We start from the raw sequence: 20,772 nt of genomic DNA on the forward strand, positions 1-20,772 counted from the left end.
CTTTATTAAAAGACACCTCATAATATTGCTGAAACTTTCTTGTGAAGTACTTTTAATGTGTTCTTCGTATCTATTTTTCAGGCACACAGTAATGAAATACTTATATTTTCAGTTCAACCAAAATCTCTTGTAAGGTAAGTAACTTTTTACTTGGTGCTTAGATTATTTTAAATTGTTTCTTAAACACTTTAAATTAGTGCTCTTGAAAAACCAGGTTTGTGGATAATTTAAGGGGAATAACAAACCTTCATTGATAAAAACTATCCAGAGTTCCTGTGAAAATCTTTAGAACTGTATTCACTTGAAGAACTACCCCCCCAACACACACAAAAAGGTACTTTAAACAGTAAAATGAAACTATTTTTCTTTCTTTGTCCACTTTCAGGCTAAGCTTAGAAGCAGTCATTTGCTTTAAAGAAATGTTAGCCAACTCATGGAACTGCCTTCCGAAACACTTACTTCACAGTGTTAATCAGAGGTTTGGTAGTAACAACACTTCTGGATCTTAAGGCTTCATAAATAATGCCTCTGATCACTTGCATGGACAGCAATTCTGTAAACATCAAAGTGACATCATTTGTATAATTATATGCATTGTTGTAGTTTGCAGCTTTTTGGTTTTAATGTGCATGTGAATGGCCTAGAGAACCTATTTTTGTGTCTAAAGTTTACAATAAATGTATTTAACACCAGTAACTGCCTTCTGTTAAAACAGTTAATGCTTGGGCTTTTTACCCTGAAGGATGGTTATGTTTCCTATTTAGTAACATCAAGATAGATATTATACTAATTATTACCACTATCAAAATGATGAAGTTATTGTAAGACGTTAATGTTTTTTTTTTTTTTCTTTTAATGGCAGGAGTAGTCTATCATGTTGTATTTACAATAGTAGGCTACATAAAAAATTTTTTTAAACATTAATTTAAAATGGAAAAATATTCTTAAGAAGACTAAGCTGGTAAAAGAAACCTTGGAAGGACCAGCAGCCATTCAGTACTTTGACCTTAATGCTTTGGTGTAGGGGCAGGGACAAATGCTCATGTTGACTAAAGACAGCTGTTGTCTAACTACTTAAAAAGTAAGTTTTGTAGCGCATAAAAGAATGGAAATAATGTATGACTTTATTCTCCATTCTGGTAGGAGACAGTAGAAGAAAGCTAGGTCGGGAGTCTTAATAGTGGTAAGCCTAAAAGTGCCCTTATGATATTATGTAACAGGTTAAGATACTCTGTAACATGCTACTTCTATTTACTAGAGGTGGAAAATGGTACAGAGCTGAATGAGATTACAAGGAATAAATTAAGGTGAAAAGTAAAGGTGAATAAATACATAAAAATGATCAACACCAATTTCTTCTAGATGTTATTTAAGCTGAGTCATGGAAATTATCTGTATTTAAAATCTGGTCTAATATATTTTTTGGTAAGTGTAAAAGCAGAAGGAAGTGTACTACTCCTTCAATACTTAGGGTTTCCAAGTATTTCAAGTATTCCAATACTTGGAATCTTAAATGTTTAACCACCCTCAACCCCCACCAGAAAAAGAAACCTGTGATTGGCCTGTGAGTAATCAATATATTAGACATCATGTACAGTGGACTGCCAAGAATAGTCTGAGCAGTTGCGCCACTTAACTATTTGATTTCTTTACAACATGAAATGAATACTTAATATTAACCCCCCAAATTTCAGGAAAATGTAGAATAACTACAGATGTATACAATTAGCATTTAGCCGTCCACAAATATTTTAGGAAATCCGATCATAGACAGTTTCCTCCCTATAAAACTGGAAAAAAAAAAAAGAATAAAGTCCTTTTGGTGAATACAGCAAGGTAATGTTTAGTTCATTTTTAAATGTGGAAGTCTTGTTACATGATGTTTTCATCTCTGAACTTGCAAAAGGCTATAAAATTGGCTCTTCTCAAGTATTTTAGGATTTCATTTCAGCTATTTTCTTTTTACATTCAGAAGATTGGGTGCAGAAACTTTCACTTTGCCAGGAATGTTTCTTGATAAATCCGTGTCCTAAAAAAAGAGAACTGCTGAATATCCATATAGATTATGAAAGATAATCATGTTTTCTTTTATGACAACATATGTCCACTGCTTTAAAAAAAAAATGGCATTTCTAAAATTGTCACCTGAAATGATTTTACTTATTTTATATTTCTTCTAGTAAGACAGCATTTTCTAATAAAGCAAGAACCTGAATAGAAAATTATAACTGCTAACATTTTAATTGCACTACCAATCTCTAGAGATTTATAGAGGACTGTTTTACCTTCACGCTGCGGAATAAGTCTTTTTCTCTTGTTGTTGCTTCTTTGGAATGCATGAAACTATTCAAGGCTGTTTTTGCAGCTGTAGATAGAAAATAGAAGAATCTATTTCTGTTCAGGCAAGAAATGCTTAAAATCTTAATTCAGAAAAAAACATTTTTTTAAATACCTTTTCCCTTTTTCTGAACTCCAGGAGTAAGTTTCACTTTGTATCTTTAAAAAGGAATTGCATGTGTTACTAAACAGATTATTAAAAAACAATTCATCAGTCAGTACTGTGGTAGCTATTTGAGTAAACTAATGATGACTTACTTATAGTTTGCCATGGTGGTGTAGGGGGCACATATTGGAATGGCAAACAGTATTACATCTTCAGGATGTGGCTGCCCTGTTAACGAGTCAAACAGATTTTCCTAAAGAGGGAAAACAAAAACAATTATAAAAGTAATCTGTACCAGCCCTAAAAAGTGAGAACTAAACATTGTCAAATTAATACCAACATTTTATCATTTACTGATAGACAGTCTTAGACCCTTTGAAACTAAGAAGCAGAGTTTAAGACTAATGATGTTTAAATGTATACCCTTTGTTGCTAGAAAATTTTGCCTAGCCTAATGAAAAACAATTTTCAAAATGGCAGGTGTAGATACATTTAAGAGAAAGGGAGGAAAAACTTGCTGGAGACGTTTTTGGTTGTCAAAACTGAAGGAGGGGTTGGAGGGGAAATAAGAGTACTGCTGATAAGTACTAGTGGGTAGATAGATGCCAGGGATGGGACAGCTCCCCACAACAAAGAATTCTCTGTCTTACAGTGTTAACAGTGCTGAAACTGGGAACCCTAGGCTAGAAGAGCCTTCTCTGGTGCCTGTTTCTAAGGAGAAATCTTAGAGCTTCTTAAAGTTCCCCTTTGGGGGACTGCCTACAAGACTGTCCATATTTATTTAACAACATGAGTAAATTTAGATTTAGGACAAAACACTTGGCATAGTCAGTGCTTAATATATGCCACAAATTTTTCTGAATGTTTTACATATATTAGTTCCCAAAAAAAACTCTCAGTAAGGGCAATTATTATCCTCATTTTTCAGATGAGGAAATGGAGGTGCAAAGAGAAACGTTTCTAACATTGTAGTTATATGTAGTAAAACTGGGGTTCAAACTCAGATTCCTTCATTCCAGAGTTTAGTCTTGTATTAGCCTTTTACATCTTAATTAGTTAGAAGTTGTGTGTCAAATATTTTGGGAACTGGATTGCAGTCAGTGTTACAGTAGGGGCCACAATACAAAATCATACCTCATTTCCTTGTTGGTCCAAATCTTGTTCTTCCTGTTCCAAACATAAAATTTTAAAAGTCAGCTGTAACTTAAACTGAAATGCCACACCATTAAAAACTATGAGAAAAAAAACTGATAAAATTAAGACTGAATAAATTTGTTTATCTCCTATATCAGAAAACAATGCCATTCAAAGAGAAAAAGCACTGTTCTCTGAAGTTTAAAAAAAAAAAAAAAAGACTTCCACAGAATGTATGCTAAAGTAGTAAATGCTATTCGGACAATTGAAAGTGTTACACAAGCTTGATTATGTTTGCTGGGAGAAAGAAAATGGAGAATTCTGGTGAACAGAATTTTTATTTGCTAGTCTGTTCAATAGTGTTAGGATGAATTTTTCACATAGACAAGCTTAAGCTTAATATTCACATTAAAAAAATCTATCTGAAGATAACCTATAGGTGAAAGAACATTCATAATTAACACCCCTGAATATCTGAATCCAGAGTTTACAGAATAAATTAGGAATATGAGAATAAACAGTATAAAAGTTTGAGCACCAAAATGAGTTTTTAATATTACTAAATAACACCGTTCAGGGTAAACAGAAAACAGTAATACATTTAGGATCCCTGTGAGCATTACCTGCAGAGTGGAGCACACAATTAAAACAAAAGCTTTAATCAAATAAAGGTTCTCCATAAAACTGTTTTCTAAAGGCTTGTGGTACATTTTTTATCAGCTATCAGCACTGCCACTTTCATGCTTATATACTGCAATTTTAGTCTTTTAGGTTGTATTTCTAAGATGACTTTCCATTAAGAATAGGGTTACCACTCATGCTGATTTCAGCACTGTGGGTCCCATGTCCTGGGAATCCTGGGATGGTTAGTCACCCTATTTAAGAAGCAGAAGCCCACATGTGTGGTGGCCTTACCTTATCATCATGTGGATCATCTACAGCCAAGTCTTGTAACTCATGGGTTGTAACATCAAGGGATGGGGTTTCTTTCTTTATGCTTTCTGAAGCCCTTTGTCCACCTCTAGGTTTCTGGGGCTGTTTCTTCACTGGTTCATCCTTTATTTTACCTTTCTTCCCCTTCTTCCCTTTTTCTTCTTTGTTTGAACCTGCAGACTTTAATTCATAGAGGAAAAAACAGTGTTGTCAGTATTTTCAGTTTTGTGAATGTTTTAACAAAGTATTGAATGCAAAGCATATCACAGTGGTCTTGATGCCCCTTGAAAAACAAAAGAAAATGTTTTTAGATGTTACTTACCCCAAGCAATTTCATGATGAGTTCACGTTCTTCTTCATCTTGGTCTTTGTATTTTTCCTTCATTTTTTTCATTTTACTCTACAAAACAAAAAAAATTTGGCTGGAAGAATTCAGCAGTAAAAAAAATGTCAGCACATGTTTGTAAAGAAAAGGTGTTTCCTTAATTCTCTGTTAGAAATGCTTACTGAGTAAGGCACCGTTATAATAAACAATATGGAGGCTATAAAAACAGATAAAACTATAGTCCTCGCCCCCAAAGATTTTACCATCTGGTGGAGAAAGAAGATACATGTAAGAGTAAGGATAAATTAATGCAAAATATTTTAAATGCAAACAAGTTTATTTCTAAGATAATTTAGAGAAAGCAGACATTTCTTTCAGCTTGAGCAAGAACTGTGGGGAAATAAAGCAAAACTGAAAGATTTATAGTATCTGGGAATTCAGGAAAAGCAAGATTATAAAGACAGAACACAGTAGTAACAAGAAGTCACTGCACTCAGTTGGAGTCAGGATATACATATAGAGGGAGAACAGGAAAAAGGACAGCAAAGCTTAGCTGGATATTTATTGTAGAGGCCCTTTTAATACTCTGAATTTTATCAACTAAACTACTGTTTCTTTACTCTGGGTACACATCCAAATCACCCTAGTAGTTTTTAAAACTATAAGACATCTAGTTCACCTCCAAAGACTTTTGTCTTGACTGGTCTCAGCTAGGGCCCAAATAATAAATTTCTAAAATTTTAAACATTCCTTTAAACAGGACACAAAAAACTAACCATAAAAGATTGATAAATCAGACTTCATTAAAATTAACGAATGCTACTCATCAAAAAACACTATTATAAATAATAAAGTGAAAAAGCAAGTCTCACAACATGAAAAGGACTTGTAATACATATAACCAAGACAAGACATATACAGGATTTCAAAGAATTCCTATAAATCAATGAGAAAGCTGGACAACCCAACTTTTTAAAGGGGTACTTCAAAAAGGACATTCACTGTACATAAAAGTAATAAAAATTCTTCAGCCAAAAAAAAAAAAAAGGATATTCAAAGGTCTAACAAACATGAAAAAGTTCTCCACATCATTAGTCATCAGGGTCATCAAAGTAAAGCCAAATTACGATTTCAATATATATACACTGAATGACTTAAAAAACAAATACCAAATGTTAGTGATGATGTGGAGCAACTGGAACTCATACACTGCTTGGTGGGAAATTGGTACAAGTACTCTGGAAAACTGATAATGTCTTAAAGCCAAATGCAACACATAACGCTGTAACACAGCAATTCTACTCCTAACTATATAGGACAGAAATGCATGCTTGAGGACCTAAGAGATACAGGTCTTCAATTATCAATAATACAGCAGATATATAAACTGGCAGATTCATCAATGGAATGCTATTTATTTGGCAAAGCAAATGAACTACTGTTACATACAACAACATGGTAAGTCATGATGTTGAGTGAAAGATGCCAGACAAAAGAATATACACTGTATGATTGCTTTTTTACATGAAGTTCAAAAACAAGCCAAATAAGCTCCAGTGATTAAGCTAAGAATGCTTTTTTTTTCTGGTGGAGATACTACTTAGAAAGGGGCGAGAGCCTTCTGGAGTAGCAGAAACATGAAAGTGTCTTGTTCTCAGTGGTGGTTTCACAGATACATGTGCATCTAAGAATTGAGCTAATAAACTTATGATTTGTGCATTTTACTATATGCACATTACACCCCATGAAAAACTGAAAATAAAATGAACAGTATTACCAATAAATTGAACGAAGAAATGGAAAACCCAATAAAAAGAACTTAGTTTCTTAGAAAATATAATTCAGGAAAATCAGCTTTGGAAAAAAAAAAAATCCAGAAAGCCAAAATGAACTTCAGAATTACTTTATCAAGTTAATTAAAATCTCAGTTCTTTTTTGAATGACTTCATGTTGAATTTACACATTAATATGAGGAGAGCAGATTTCTTCCCTTCCATATGTATTCCTTCACTTATTTGAAGCCCACTGGAAAAAACCCTAGGAAATTCTGACTACTGTGGATGGTGGAAAGATCATGAAACATGATCTTTATTTATTAAGATTTCAAAGGAATTTAATTTTTTTAAAGATACGCTGATACATTAGCTCACAGTGTCTTTATACCACCACGGCATTTTTAAAAAATACAGTCTATACCTATTACCTCTTCCTTCATCACCTACCTTTATAAAATATGTAAGAACTGTAACCAAAATTGCATTAATAATTGAAACAACTAAGTTAAATTATCAGTAAAGACCACCACTGCCACTTATTAGGGGAGTGTCTCTGGCAAAGCACAGTCTCCTGTTCCCTTTCTACACAACATAAGAGCTTTTGCACAGATGTATAGAAAAGAACAGTGATCTCTATGTTCCCTAAACACTCTTTTCAACTAATTTTCAAAGGAAGTTAACATAGTATTACTCTTTTGTCTATATCTTCTATTTCACTTAAACTTAAAAACTTAAACAGGAATCTCACAATTTCATTAGTGAACCATATAGTACTAAGTTGAACAGTTCACCCCAAAGTAGTAATATTACCTTTTGTCCTCGTTTCATTGGCTGCACAGCTGGGACATTTCTGCTTGTGTTCTGATGAGTTTCAATGTGCAGAGTATTTTCTTTTTCTTTGTCCTTTCCTTCTACTATTTCTAAATCCCCTGAGTCACTGGTAACCTTTTTCTTCTTCATTTCTCTAAATATAAATGAAGCAGAAACATCTAATTCTTAAAATTTCAAAATCTTAGTACCCTAAAAAAATTACACAGAAGAACACGTTCAATACATAAAAGATTATAGCTTCTGCTTAACTTGATATCAACCAGGCTGTAGTATACAAAGAAGCAAAAGTTATCACACAAGAAAAAGCTGAAATTTTTTTTTCTCATAGATTTATCATTCTTTCTGTCATCCAGGTTCAACACACTGTGACCCCTGACTTACCCTTATTCAGTCCCTCAACAACTTGATGGCCAGGCACTGGGATTTGTAGTCTTTTTATCAACATGGCCTTGGCAGACGTTAGGTATTCAGTAAAACATTTATGGATTGGTCAGTTGCATAATTGGATTTTAAAAATAAGCAGATTAAAGAGGAAAGGGAAATTCTATTTTTCATGTGCAATCTCTTCTATTCCCAGTGCCACTGCCCTAGTCCAGGTCCTTATCACTCACCACCCAAGACTTCCTCCATATTTCCCCCCATAATCTGTTCTACATGAACTTCCAGATTAATTTTCATTAATTGATTACCTATGTCACATTCCTATTCAAAATCTTCCAAAAGTCCTCTTCACATCACTTTCAGGATAAGTCCAAGACACTCAGCTTGTCAGTCTAAGTCCTCCACTTTTGGTCCAATTTCATTTGGTCATCTTATAATATACCAGTTCACAAACATGAACTTCCTGCATTCTCCTCAGTCCATTTATCATTACCCTAAAGCACTATGAGTATTACTTCCAAAAACCCACCACCTTGCCTGCTCTGATCATACTAATTCTCCTTGGAGTCTTTGACCTTAACTTCATTTACCTGAGGTCCTACTATATGTTCAAGGTATAAATTTCTGATGGTATTTCCCAAAACTGGTATTTCTTACTCCTGAACTACTCTTACTACTTTCAGATAGCACTATTTATAGATTTCTGGCCCTTTCCTTAATCCAGGACTCAAAGCTTCTTGAAGGTATGGATTTTATATTTTAACTCTTTGTATCCCCAAGTCTTCCTCTTATATAAAAACTTCTGAATTTCACTACAAGCATGCCTCAGAGATACTGCAGGTTCTGTTCCAGACCACTGCAATAAAGTGAGTCATACAAATTTTTTGGTTTTTCAGTGGATATAAAGTTATGTTTACACCATACTATATTAAGTGTGCAAAGCAATTATGTTTAAAAAAAAAACACTGTACATACCTTAATTTAAAAATAGGTAAAAAATGCTAACCATCATCTGAGCCTTCAGCAAGTTGTAATTTTTTTTACAATAGTAAGAGCAAAGTTCACTGATCACAGATCACCATAACAAATATAATAATAATGAAAAAGTTTGAAATATTGTGAGAATTACCAAAATATGACCCAGAGAAATGAAGTGAGCAAATGCTGTTGGAAAAGTGGTGCTGACAGACTTGCTCGATGCAGGGTTGCCACAAACTTTCAACTTGTAATAAGAACAGTATCTGTGAAGTGCAATGAAATGAGGTGTGCCTGTATGCCTGTTTATTTCTGTCAATATTGTCCTAGAACCAGCCTATTTAATACACTGCAATTATTATTATACATATTTACGTAATAAAAGGTCTGTCTCGTATTACCTGACCTACTTCACTGATTATAGTGACAGACCAGGGCCCTAAAGGAGAAAAACCCATTAGAGCTAAATATTAAAAACTAAGCAAAATTTATGCTAAATCTTGGTAATTTTAATAAGGAAGATCTTTAGAACAACCAAGTGATTTGTCATAACTGTCAATTAAAAGAAAATACATGCTTTTCAATTAAATAACAAATATATTTACCTTCTTTCTTTGGCTGACAAATGCCTCCGACTCTGCAATTTATTGTCACTCTTAAAACAAAAACAAGCAAGTCAACCAATAACATCACTACTGTTAATTTTTCAAAAACTAAAATTAAAAGTAGAAAATTATTCTATTCACTGAGAAGGACATGGTGTTCTTCATAAAACTTTGAAAAAAAAAAAAAACTTTACCATATTAGAAGATTCCTCTTTTGAAGTCAATTTCTGGAGGGACCTATGAAAACAAACAGAAAGAGGATTCACTAGCCTGTAAAAGGCATTCATTTACAAAGTCCCAAAACATCCCCATATCATACTCTTAATTATTGGCAATCCTATAAATTTCCAAATTTGGTAAAATTAGAAAAAATATAATCAAATCACTCATCTCTTCACTTTTAAATACACTCTTAATAGCTGACATGTATTGAACATCAACTATGTGCCAGGCACTGCTAGATGCTTTACATGCATATAATCCTCACCAAAACCCTAGGAAGGGGGTACCATTCCATTTCACCAAGAAGCCTGAAGCTTAGACAGAGTCACTTGCCCAAGGACATATCCTAAGACTTATTACTGGTCTGTCTGACTCCTAAGGCATTCTTAACTACTCCAATAATACAGCTTTTATAACTATGGTATTGTTTGCCTGATGATCAGTAAGACATTTAAAAGACTAAAATACCTTTTTTTAAAAAATGGAATTGCTTCTCATTATTAGCACTTATAACCATTTACTTGTTACTATTTTGACCTAGTTTGGCCACTAGTTTTATATTTACTGTGTTTTTCTACCCTGGGTCCTGGGAATTTCTTTAGAGAGATCTACACCCCTATCAAATGGTGGAAAGATAGTAAGATTGTAGAACAATGAAGGATAAAAAGCACTGAAGTCAATCTTGGTATTATTTTTATAAGGATTAATTCTTCATCATTCCCAACTTATAAAATAAAACTTAAAATTATAATTTTTTACTTACCTCTGGGATTGAAGGTGGGACAAGTCAATTGTAGTATCAGGATAATTTAATGTCTCTTCCCCTTCAGCCTTTACTTCACCAGCAGGTTCCTGATCTTTTACCATCTCCTCAGATTCTCCATCTTCAGAGCTTTCTTCCTGAATTAGTTCTTCATTTAGCTCATCACCACCACTCTGAATAGTAATATCCTCTTGGTCAATCTGAGTCACAAGTTCTACTTCCGCAGGAGTTTCATGTAGTTCTTCTTTATCTTCTTCACTGCTACTGTCACCTCCATCTGTAGAATTACCACAAGGAAAGTCAGAGTGCTACAACCACAACAAAGTTATATGATTTCCCTGAAAACTTCATATTCTATTCACTCCCTGATTCTCCAAAAGATCACCAGAGAATGTCTGATCATCCCCCCAAATCACTCTAACTTAGACAAAAGAATACTCTGTATCAAAAATTGGCTGGAATAAATGATCTCCAACATCTTTTACCACAATAAATTTCTTGGACATTGCAACTACTTCTACAATGAAAGCTATAGCTTGTCTTCATCAGGTATTTCCAAAAAGGAGGACAGTAGAAGCAGAGCATAAATTCTGCCTGTTTTATTTTAATTTGCACATGAGAACTGAAATAAAACAAGTTATGTAACTGGTTCATGACAAATGTTCACACTTTTGGAAAGGGAACACCATCCAGTAGTAAAATAATGATCTAGTTATCTCACCTATAAAATGGGATACCACCAACCATCTCACAGAGATGGTTGTGAGAATTCAATTACCATATACATGTCAAGAACATAGTGAAAATGAAAAAAAAAAACAAACCACATACAATGGTAATTGTAAGTGAAAGAATGAAATATTACTCCTAAAAAGGAATGACTCTAGGAGATGTAAAAATAATTTAGAGTGTACACATTCCCTAGCTCCTTTAGGTAGGTAGGTAAATTTATCCCAGCAACCACAGCTGCTCTCTACTTAAAGCAAATATATTATTAAGTCAAACTAAATTTTCATGAGAAATTACACTTGTTATAAACTCATCTTTGTATCACTTCTAATTCTTAAATCCCATATATATCCGAGTCTATCTCGGTTACACATATTTATGTATTACCCATTAAATACTGAAGTTTTGTAATATAAACATGTATTCAAGAATTACTTATGGATCCAATTAAATATAATTCACTAGAATAAGTATTTTTAACATTTCCAAAGTCAAAATCCAATAAAGTAGATAGCAAGTTGGGTTTTTTGAATTTTAAGTATTCCAAAGGAGATGATCTTCTAAGTAAGAATTTAGAAGTAAAACAAACAACAGAAAACATTATAAGCTACTTTATTACAATCTGTCAACTACCTAGTTGTTCCATTTCTTCTGATATGAGTTCACTTGTGCAACTTGCCAGTGTCTCCATGTCTTCATCCTGCACTCTGACTTTTCGTTCACCCCGATGTCTCCAAACACAAGACTCATCTACCTATGGAAATATTTCTTTTCACTGGTGGAACTTTAGGTAAGAGTAACAAAAATCAGAAAAAAAAAAAAAACAAAGAAGCTGAAGAGTACCTTAAAAAGGAAGCTAAACCCCATCATTAGATAGGAGGGAGGAAGGAAATTCTTTTTTCCTACAAAAGATAACATACATAAATGTTTTCAAAATCTGTTTTCTCCATTTTATGCTTGCAAGATATCTGACACAATGGTCACATTTATTCCGTCTTTTCTCTGTCATGAAGGAAAATTTCCTCTTTACAGAATTTGGCATTACGTATAGGAACAAGAATTAAGAAAGAAAAATATGACTGCTTGGTCTCATCTTCTGAGTTAGTCAGACCCTGAATAATCTATTTTTAGGAAAAGGGTCATGCTATACTTTCTTATGTTATAAATTTAAACTGAAAGTACACTGTCATCAATAAAAAATGTATATGGAGATGACATGTCAAATGCTAAATCTGCCATACTATGGCAACATTTCCCTTATTTAATAATAGAATTCACACATGAAACAGTTTCTGTTCTGAGAATATTAGAATATCAAACCTGTCTCCATAATCCAATGGCAAGTCATTACCTCTTATCATGAAGCTTCCTGTTGTCAAATATTCTCCAGTTGGTGCTGTTTTAGACACCTGAGGAACACAATACATTATATTCTTATTTTAAGAAACGTTTTTTAAACTTTCATTTGAAAAAATGAGGTCAGATTGAAGTAAACACCACTGTGTCCTGAAAAGTTTATAATTTAGTAAAAACTCTTAACACTGAAGGAATAGATATCTCTTCAATGATAAGATATACCTTTGGCAGTAATAAAGAAAAGAAATAACGAAGGATACACTATAGCAATCATTTCAAATGCCATGGACTAAAGCCACACATTTCCTCTAGTGTGAGATGTAATTAGAAAAATAAGGATAGTTTAATAAGCTTATCATAAAGACATAAAACTGTATTTTCTGTATTTATTAAATAAAATCTTTTTGAGATTTTTTTTTTTGGTAATAAAATAACCTTTCAGTTTAGTAAATAAAGGTAATGGCGCATATATATATTTTTTAACTTATTTTTTTTAATTTAAGTATAGTCAGTTTACAGTTACAGTGTCTATTTCTGGTGTACAGCACACTGCTTCAGTCATATATGAATATACATATATTCATTTTCATATTCTTTTTCACCATGAACTACTACAAGATATCGAATATAGTTCCCTGTGCTATACAGTATAAACTTATCTATTTTATATATACCAGTTAGTATCTGCAAATCTTGAACTCCCAACTTACCCCTTCCCATCCCCTTCCCAATGGCATATTTTTAAAAATATATTCTAATCTGGCAAAATAGGAAGTGAGTAATATAATTTCATAATTTAAAAAAATTACACACCTGTGAAACACCAAAATCTAAGTATCTTTACTAGTAACAGTTACGCTAGGTGTTAAAAGCACACTAAAAAAATGTATTCATAAAAGAATTAAAGCTACTTTTACAATAGTACTGAGGCAGAAAATATAATCCCAGAAGTGATATTAATTTCGTAAGGACACAATATCACAGCATAGCAGAAGATAAAAAATATGAACAGATATAAAATCAACTCTTTTTATCTTGCTGTATAGCTTTAGACCTTATAAAAGTATACCACTATCAATTATAATTCTTTAAAGTGTGAAATGAATAGCAATGTGAAGTCAAATATGGAAATGAAGTGTCATCCAAAAAATAGCATTAACCCCAAAGAAGGACAATTACTAAAATCAAGTGAATAAAAGAACCCACTGGATATGCCTATTTTATAGGAAGGGCCAAAGAGAATTCAGAAAAGTCCAACAAAGATGAATAGGAGAAAGATTTTTTAGGTCAGTATCCCAATCATAATTGGAACAGTCTTCATCCCAAATAACTGCATAGATCATTCTCTCTCCACTTAGGTCTCTGCTCAAATCTTAACTTCCTAGGAAGGACTTCCCTGACACCATATTCAAAATGGTAGCCCCTATCACTCTCTACCTCCTTACTCTTGCTTTAAAGCAAACTTTATAGCATTTTTTACTTGCCATTATATATGTATTTTTCTTCACCACCAAAATGTCAACTCCATCAAGGTACTTTGCCTTGTTCAATTCTATACCCTCATATTTGGAACAGTCGGTCTTAATAAATTAAGAAAATGGATCACAGCCCTTATTACCTGATGATGGTACACCCACCAAGCACTAGTGATAACTCGTGCATCCCAAGCAGCACTGTAGCAAAGTGCCATCGTGCCAGCTTCAGTCAAGGTCCGAGGGGGAATCGGTTCTCCTGTAAGAACAATACTACGATGCTTCAGTACCAAAGTACAGACTTTCTACAGCAAGATATGAAAACCACATGCAGCATGACAGGTGTAATTCTCTTATATTTTAAATAATAATGCCACATTTTACTTTCAATATTATAAACAGTTACTATTTTTATTAAAAATGTACTTACATAGCTGGCTTTTAAATGGCCTAATAAAACAAGACAGAGAAGAGATATCCTCTTGCTTATATCAGTAATTCTAACTTCATTCCAGAAAGAATAATTTAGAAAAACCTATTTAAAGTTTGAAGACTTCCAGAATTATTATATATTGCCAAATATTCAAAAAGCATTTTAACATATCTCTGCAGTAAGAATTCAAATATTTTTAAATAGGGATATAATTCACATACCATAAAATTCACTCTTTTAAAGTGTACAATTCAGTGGGCTTTAGTATATTTATAAAGCTATGCAACCTTACCATTAATTCCAGAACATTTTCATTATCCCCAAAAGAAATCCTGTATCTGTTAATAGTCACTTTTCATTCTCCCAGCCACTGGCCATCACTAATCTACTTTCTGTCTCTATGGACTTGCCTATTTTAGAATTTCACATAAATGGAATTTTATGTACTTGTCGTCTTTGGTTTGTTTTCAGGGTTCATCCACGTTACAGCATGTATCAGTACCTCGTTTAAGTCTGAATAATATTCTATTAATGGATACAGCCCATTTTATTTATTAATCAATTGATGGACATATAGGTTATTTCCATTTCTTGGCTATTATAAACAATGCTGTTATGAATATTGCAAACCAATTATCTTGGGTATATACCTAGCAGTGAAACTGCTGGGTCACATGGTAAATTCTATGTTTAACTGTCAAACTATTTCCCATAGCAGCTGTATAATTTTCCATTCCTACCAGTATAAAAGGGTACCAATCTCTCCACAACCTCAACAACACTTGTTATTGTCTACTTTTTCATTGTAACTATTCTTGTGAGTGTGAAGTGGTATCTCATTGTGGTTTTGATTTGCATTTCCCTAATGATGAATGATGCTGAGCATCTTATCATGTGCTTGTTAGCCATTTGTATACCTTTGGAGAAATAGCTATTTGACATTTAAAAATTTTTGTTCATTTTAAAATTGCCTTTCTATTGTTGAGTCTAAAGAGTTCTAGAATTTTTTTGATACTGGTCTTTATCAGATAAATGATTTGTAAATATTTTCTCCCATTCTGTGGATTGTCTTTTCACTTTCTTGATAGAGTTCTTTGAATTAAGGTTTTAATTTTGATTAAGTCCAATTTATCTGTTTCTTCTATGGTTGCTTATGCTTGTGTGTCATATCTAAAAAATGACTTCCTGATCCAAGATTATTAAGATTTCATACCTTATTATTTTCTAACAGTTTTATAGTTTTAGCTCTTAAGTTTAGGTCTTTGATGTATTTGAGTTAATTTTATAAATGGTCTGAAGTAGGGGTCTAATGTCATTCTTTGGCACATGGATATTAGTTGCCCCAGCCCTATTTGTTGAAAAGATTATTCTATACCATTGAATGGTCTTGGCACCCTCACTGAAAGTCAACTGACCATAAACAAGGAATCTCAAGTCTATTGATCTGTCAGTCCATCCTTATACCAATACCACACTGTCTTGATTACTGTTGCTTTGAAGGAGGCTTTGAAACCAGGAAATGTGAGTCCTCCAATTTTGTTTTCCATTTTCAAGAATGATTTGGCTAATCTGGGTCCTCTGCATTTCCACATGAATTTTAGGATCAGCTTTGTCCATCTCTGCAAAAAAAAGGCAGCTGGAATTTTGAGAGGGATTGCATCAAATCTGTAGATTAATGTGGGAAATGCTGCCGTCAGAACAGTATTAAGACTTCCAATTCATAAACACTGGATGTCTTCCTATTTATTTAGGTCTTCTTTAATTTCTTTCAATGATGTTTTGTAGTTTGGTGTGTATGTCTTGCATTTCTTCATGGTAAAGTTTTTACTAAGTATTTTATTCTTTTGTAATGCTATTATAAGTGGATATTTTATAAATTTCCTTATAGTATTATTCATTTAGTAATATAGTGTATAAAATGTACTGACTTTTAATATACTGACTATATATCCTGGACAATGATGAACTTTTTTATTAACTAATAGTTTTTGGTGGATTTCTTAAGGTTTTTAATATATAAGATCATGTCATCTGTAAACAGAGATAGTTTTATTTATTCCTTACCAATTTTGATATTTTTAACTTCTTTTTATTGCCTAATGGCCTACTTAGACTCTCCATACAATGTTGAATAGAAGTGAGAAGAACAAATGCACTTATCTTGTTCCTGATCTTAGGGGGAAAGCTTTCAGTTTTTCACCATTAAGCACGATTTTTAGCTTTCATAGATGTTCTTCACCAAGATGAGTAAGTTTCCATCTCTTCTTAGTCTGTTAAGTGTTTTTTTTTTTTTTTATCACAAATGGGTACTGGATTACTGCTGGAGGCCTTTTCTACGTCAATTAAGATCATCATATGGTTTTTTTTATTCTACTAATATACTGTATTATATTAATTTTCATATTTTAAGCCAATGTTGCACTCCTAGGAATAAATCCCACTTTGTCATGTATATAATCCTTGTAATATGTTGCTGGATTGTTTTCTAATATTTCGTTGAGGATTTTTGTGTCTATATTCATAAATGATATTGGTCTGTAGCTTTGTTTCCTTGTAATGTCTTTGTCTGGTTTTGTTATTAGGGTAACACTGACCTTATAGAATGAGTTATAAAGTGTTGCTGTCTCTTCTATTTTTATAAGAGTTTTTGCAAGATTGATATTCAGTCGTCTGTAAAAGTTTTGTAGGTTGGTCTAGCTAAAGCTTTATCAATTTTGTCAATCTTTTCAAAGAACTATCTTTGGTTTTGTTGTTTTTCTCTACTGTCTTTCTATTCTCTATTTTGTTTATTTCCATTCTAATCTTTACTGTTTCCTTCCTTTCCTTATTATAGGTTATTTGCTTTTCTTTTCCTAAATCTTAGTGTGTACAGTTTGTTACTGATTTGAGATCATCCCTCTTTTTTATTACAGATAGTATAGCTATAAACTTCTCTCTGAGCACTACTTTAGCTGCATCTCATAAGTTTTGATAAATTTTGTTTTCATTTTATTCATCTCAAAGTATCTTCTAAAATGCCCTGTGCTTCCTCTTTGATGCTCTGGTTATTTATGTATTATTTATTTCCACACATTTGTGAATTTTCTGAATTTTCTTCTATGAGTGATTTCTAATTTCACTTCATTGTGGTCAAAAACCTACTTTGTACAATTTCAATAGTTTTAAATTAACTGTGACTTATTTTATGGATTATCATACATGTTCCATGTGTACTTGAGAAGAATGAGTAATCTAGTGTTGTGGGGTATACTAAACATATATGTTAGATCTAGGTAACTTAAGAGTGTTGTTCAAGTCTTTTATTTCCTTGTTGATTTTACATCTAGGTTATTCTATCCATGACTGAAAGTTAGGTATTGATGTCCTAAACTGTTATTATTAACTTATTTCTCCCTTCAATTCTGTCAGACTTTTACTTCATGTATTCTAGGGCTCTGTTTTTGGGTGCACATGTGTTTATATTTGTTACATCTTATTGATGGATGGACACTTTTATCATTATAAAGTGTCCTTTATCTCTATTTAATGATTTTTCTCTTTTACTAAAAATATTTTAAAGAAAAAAAGAAAGCTCTGAATAATAGAAAGAAATATATTACCTGTTGGATTCTTTATTACACAGCTAGTTGCTCCATGAAGGTCAGCATGTACATAAATGTCCCCTTTAAAACAAAAAAGAAATAATACTTTAAGCCCTGCTTCTTTAAGTTGAAAATTTTAATTTATTTATTGTTTAACATGTTCAAAATCTAAAAGGGATAGAAGACATATAAAGAAAAGTCCATTTCCCACTCCTGGGAGACCTCTCACAGGCCTCCTTAGAGGAAAGCAATGCTAAATACGGCAGATTACAAAAATGGTCACAGTTCTCCCTCCCTCCATCCACACCTCTTTGTTTTATGACTATGAAGCTTCTCCTATCAAGACGTGGAGTCCACTTCCCTGTCCTTCAAATCTGGGCCTGTCCCATGACCTGCCTTGGCCAGTAGAATATGGCATATGTGACCAAATCCCAGCTTCAAGCCTAGGCCTCGAGAGGCCTTGTATGCTTCCTCTCTTTCTCTAAGAAATTTCCTGAGTTACAAGCAAGCCCAGGCTAGCCTGCTAATGGGTAAGAGACACATGGAGATGAATGACCCTAGCAACCGCAAAGGTCCTAAGGACCACAGATGGTAGACATATGTGACAATCAGGAGGCCAGACTGAGGGGAAGTAAGAAATGAGTCTAGAGGAGAAGTCAAGGAACTTGAGTCTAGAGGAGAAGTCAAGGAACTTGTAAGCCACAATGAGGACTCCTAGTTTTATTCTGAAGTGTGTAATAGCAACAAATGAATAAATGAGCAAACAGATGAATGCAGGAATGAATGGTCAACCAGGGAAAAGTAAAGTGCATGGTTCCTAAAAGGAAAAATGAGCAGCCATTGCTTGCCATGAACAGTTCATCTGGGATTTGAAACTCAACAAAGAGCAAAGCTCTTACAGTTCCATGAAAGGCTCAGCTCACAATGAACAGAGCTAGAGAAGACAGAGACCAAGCCCTAGGTCCCATGTAACCTGATCCCTGTTGCTTTCTTTCCTTTGTTTGTTTGGGTTTTTTCTTCTTTTTTTTGGTTAAGTTTTTTTGGGTTTTCTGTTTGTTTTTTTTATCGAGGTACGGGGGATTGAATCCAGGACCTCATGCGTGTGAAGCATGTGCTCTAGCACTGAACTATGTCTGCCCCCCCATCCCCTCTGTTGCTTTCTTTCCTGGTTCTGGGTCCTCAGTGGACATCAGATTAGCTTTGATACTGATTACCGATTTCTGATACCCACACTGAAGGTGCAGCCACAGTAAGTGGTGGTTATCAGCAAACAAGAACAAATGAGAGGCCTTACAACACAGGGTTTACGTCCTATTTCTAAAAGCGGAAAAAGGTTACAAACTTTAACATTGAAAAATTAACCTTTAAAAAATTTGTTCTACAATGACTTTGAAGGATTGAAAGCTATTTTGTTAATGTAGTAGAAAATTAAAAGTCTAATACTGCAGATTAGCTCAATATTACTACTTTAGGAATATTCACTTAAAATGAGAATTAAGTGTCAAAGCACATATTCAACAAACGTTTCATAAACCATCAAACTCTACCAATAAAGTCTATCAAATGAGTACAAGACAATAATCTCCACCTAATATTGAGATAACTGATCCGATTACTTAAGAAAAATTCTCTAGAATTTTAATCTTTTACCTACCTGGTGTCAAGTATCTTTTCACAATTATTTCATTTTGTTGCTGATCTCGTCCACCAATAATTAGATAGTTCTCTGAGCTAATGAACCAGAGAAATTTCTCAAACCTACCAGATTGAAAGAAAAAAAAAGTTAACGTTTCTTTCCCTTCATAGTTGCCTGAATTCATACCCTTTTAACAAACAAAATAAAACAGGAAGCTGTCCTACCTGTGTACATTAAGACAATTTGATGGCTTAGTTTCTTTTTTTAAGACATCAAGCTGAATTTTATTGAAAACTTGTAATACAAATTGCCCTAGAATATTCTTAAAACAGTCTTAGCAGAAAGCAATTAAATTTTGTGTTTAAAAAAAAAAAAAGTTCTTGGGGGAAGTGCATAGCTCAAGTGGTTGAACACATGCTCAGCAACCAAGAGGTCCCCAGTTCAATCCCTGGTACCTCCTCCAAGTGGAAATTAATGAAGAAACTTAATTACCTCCCCCTCAGAAAAAAAAAAGTTCTCTCTTTATCTACCCCCCATATAGACAGCCTTCTTAGACTAAAAGATAAAACAATGAACTACAAAAAGCAAAAGCATAAAGTGTCACAAGTTCCCTAGGTTTAGCTTTCTTTCAGTGCAGCACTGGACAGGCTTTGAGATTGCTGGTAAGAAAGAAAAGTTGTTTTGCCAATCTATCCTTGATGAATCAATTGAATGTTTACATATATGATATTCTTTACACATTAAAAAAAATACTAAACACCAAAAATTGCTGTCAGAAGTGTAAATTATAATTTTTCTCAAGAAACAAATTAAATTTGGGTTTTCATGATTCACATATACCATGATAAAAAATAAAGAATGTATATCTGTATGACACTTAGAAAATTACATGCAATAGAGATGAACATAAATATTTTCTATGTTACCTATGACTAGCAAGATAATTTTTTATAATTTAATCTATGTTTTAAAAACTTCTGGTTAAAAATGATAGATTGAGCACAGGCATTAAACTAAACTCCCTCATATTCCCCAGTATGTAACAGTAAAAGGATTTTATTCCTATTTTCTAGTATGATTTTTTTAATTGAATAATACATACATGTGGTTCAAATAAATTTTTAATTATATAAAAAAGTATAGTGAGATCCTACATCTCTTCAGTTCTCACCGCTATT

The 20,772-nt window shown here is 33.1% G+C and overlaps 2 protein-coding genes across 3 annotated transcripts in view; one reads left to right on the plus strand and one right to left on the minus strand.

Annotated features, from left to right (window-relative positions):
- Positions 1 to 20,772, plus strand: part of KLHDC2 (kelch domain containing 2) — a 55,327-nt gene that overhangs the window by 10,398 nt on the left and 24,157 nt on the right. Inside the window, exons 12-13 of one of the 2 annotated variants that reach the window (XM_031453673.2) lie at positions 82 to 134; positions 386 to 696. In XM_031453673.2, coding sequence (XP_031309533.2) covers positions 82 to 134; positions 386 to 509 — 177 coding nt within the window. In that variant the 3' untranslated portion in view covers positions 510 to 696. Of the gene's footprint in view, positions 1 to 81; positions 135 to 385; positions 697 to 20,772 lie in introns of those variants that run through there. The other variant, XM_031453674.2, reaches the window with a different exon arrangement.
- The window catches only part of NEMF (nuclear export mediator factor), a 44,873-nt gene continuing 25,207 nt past the window's right edge, over positions 1,107 to 20,772 (minus strand). The window contains exons 17-33 of the mRNA XM_010982886.3: positions 19,613 to 19,716; positions 17,977 to 18,039; positions 14,091 to 14,203; positions 12,468 to 12,525; positions 11,960 to 12,018; positions 11,750 to 11,870; positions 10,388 to 10,664; positions 9,597 to 9,639; positions 9,403 to 9,452; positions 7,421 to 7,574; positions 4,833 to 4,910; positions 4,493 to 4,690; positions 3,578 to 3,610; positions 2,596 to 2,696; positions 2,453 to 2,496; positions 2,286 to 2,365; positions 1,107 to 2,029 (exon numbers count right to left, since the gene is read on the minus strand). Of these exons, the coding sequence (XP_010981188.1) occupies positions 1,952 to 2,029; positions 2,286 to 2,365; positions 2,453 to 2,496; positions 2,596 to 2,696; positions 3,578 to 3,610; positions 4,493 to 4,690; positions 4,833 to 4,910; positions 7,421 to 7,574; positions 9,403 to 9,452; positions 9,597 to 9,639; positions 10,388 to 10,664; positions 11,750 to 11,870; positions 11,960 to 12,018; positions 12,468 to 12,525; positions 14,091 to 14,203; positions 17,977 to 18,039; positions 19,613 to 19,716 (1,654 nt within the window). The 3' untranslated portion in view covers positions 1,107 to 1,951. The remainder of the gene's footprint in view (positions 2,030 to 2,285; positions 2,366 to 2,452; positions 2,497 to 2,595; positions 2,697 to 3,577; positions 3,611 to 4,492; positions 4,691 to 4,832; positions 4,911 to 7,420; positions 7,575 to 9,402; positions 9,453 to 9,596; positions 9,640 to 10,387; positions 10,665 to 11,749; positions 11,871 to 11,959; positions 12,019 to 12,467; positions 12,526 to 14,090; positions 14,204 to 17,976; positions 18,040 to 19,612; positions 19,717 to 20,772) is intronic.

This window comes from Camelus dromedarius, chromosome 5 (genome assembly GCF_036321535.1).
Source record: "Camelus dromedarius isolate mCamDro1 chromosome 5, mCamDro1.pat, whole genome shotgun sequence".
Lineage (NCBI taxonomy): Eukaryota > Metazoa > Chordata > Mammalia > Artiodactyla > Camelidae > Camelus > Camelus dromedarius.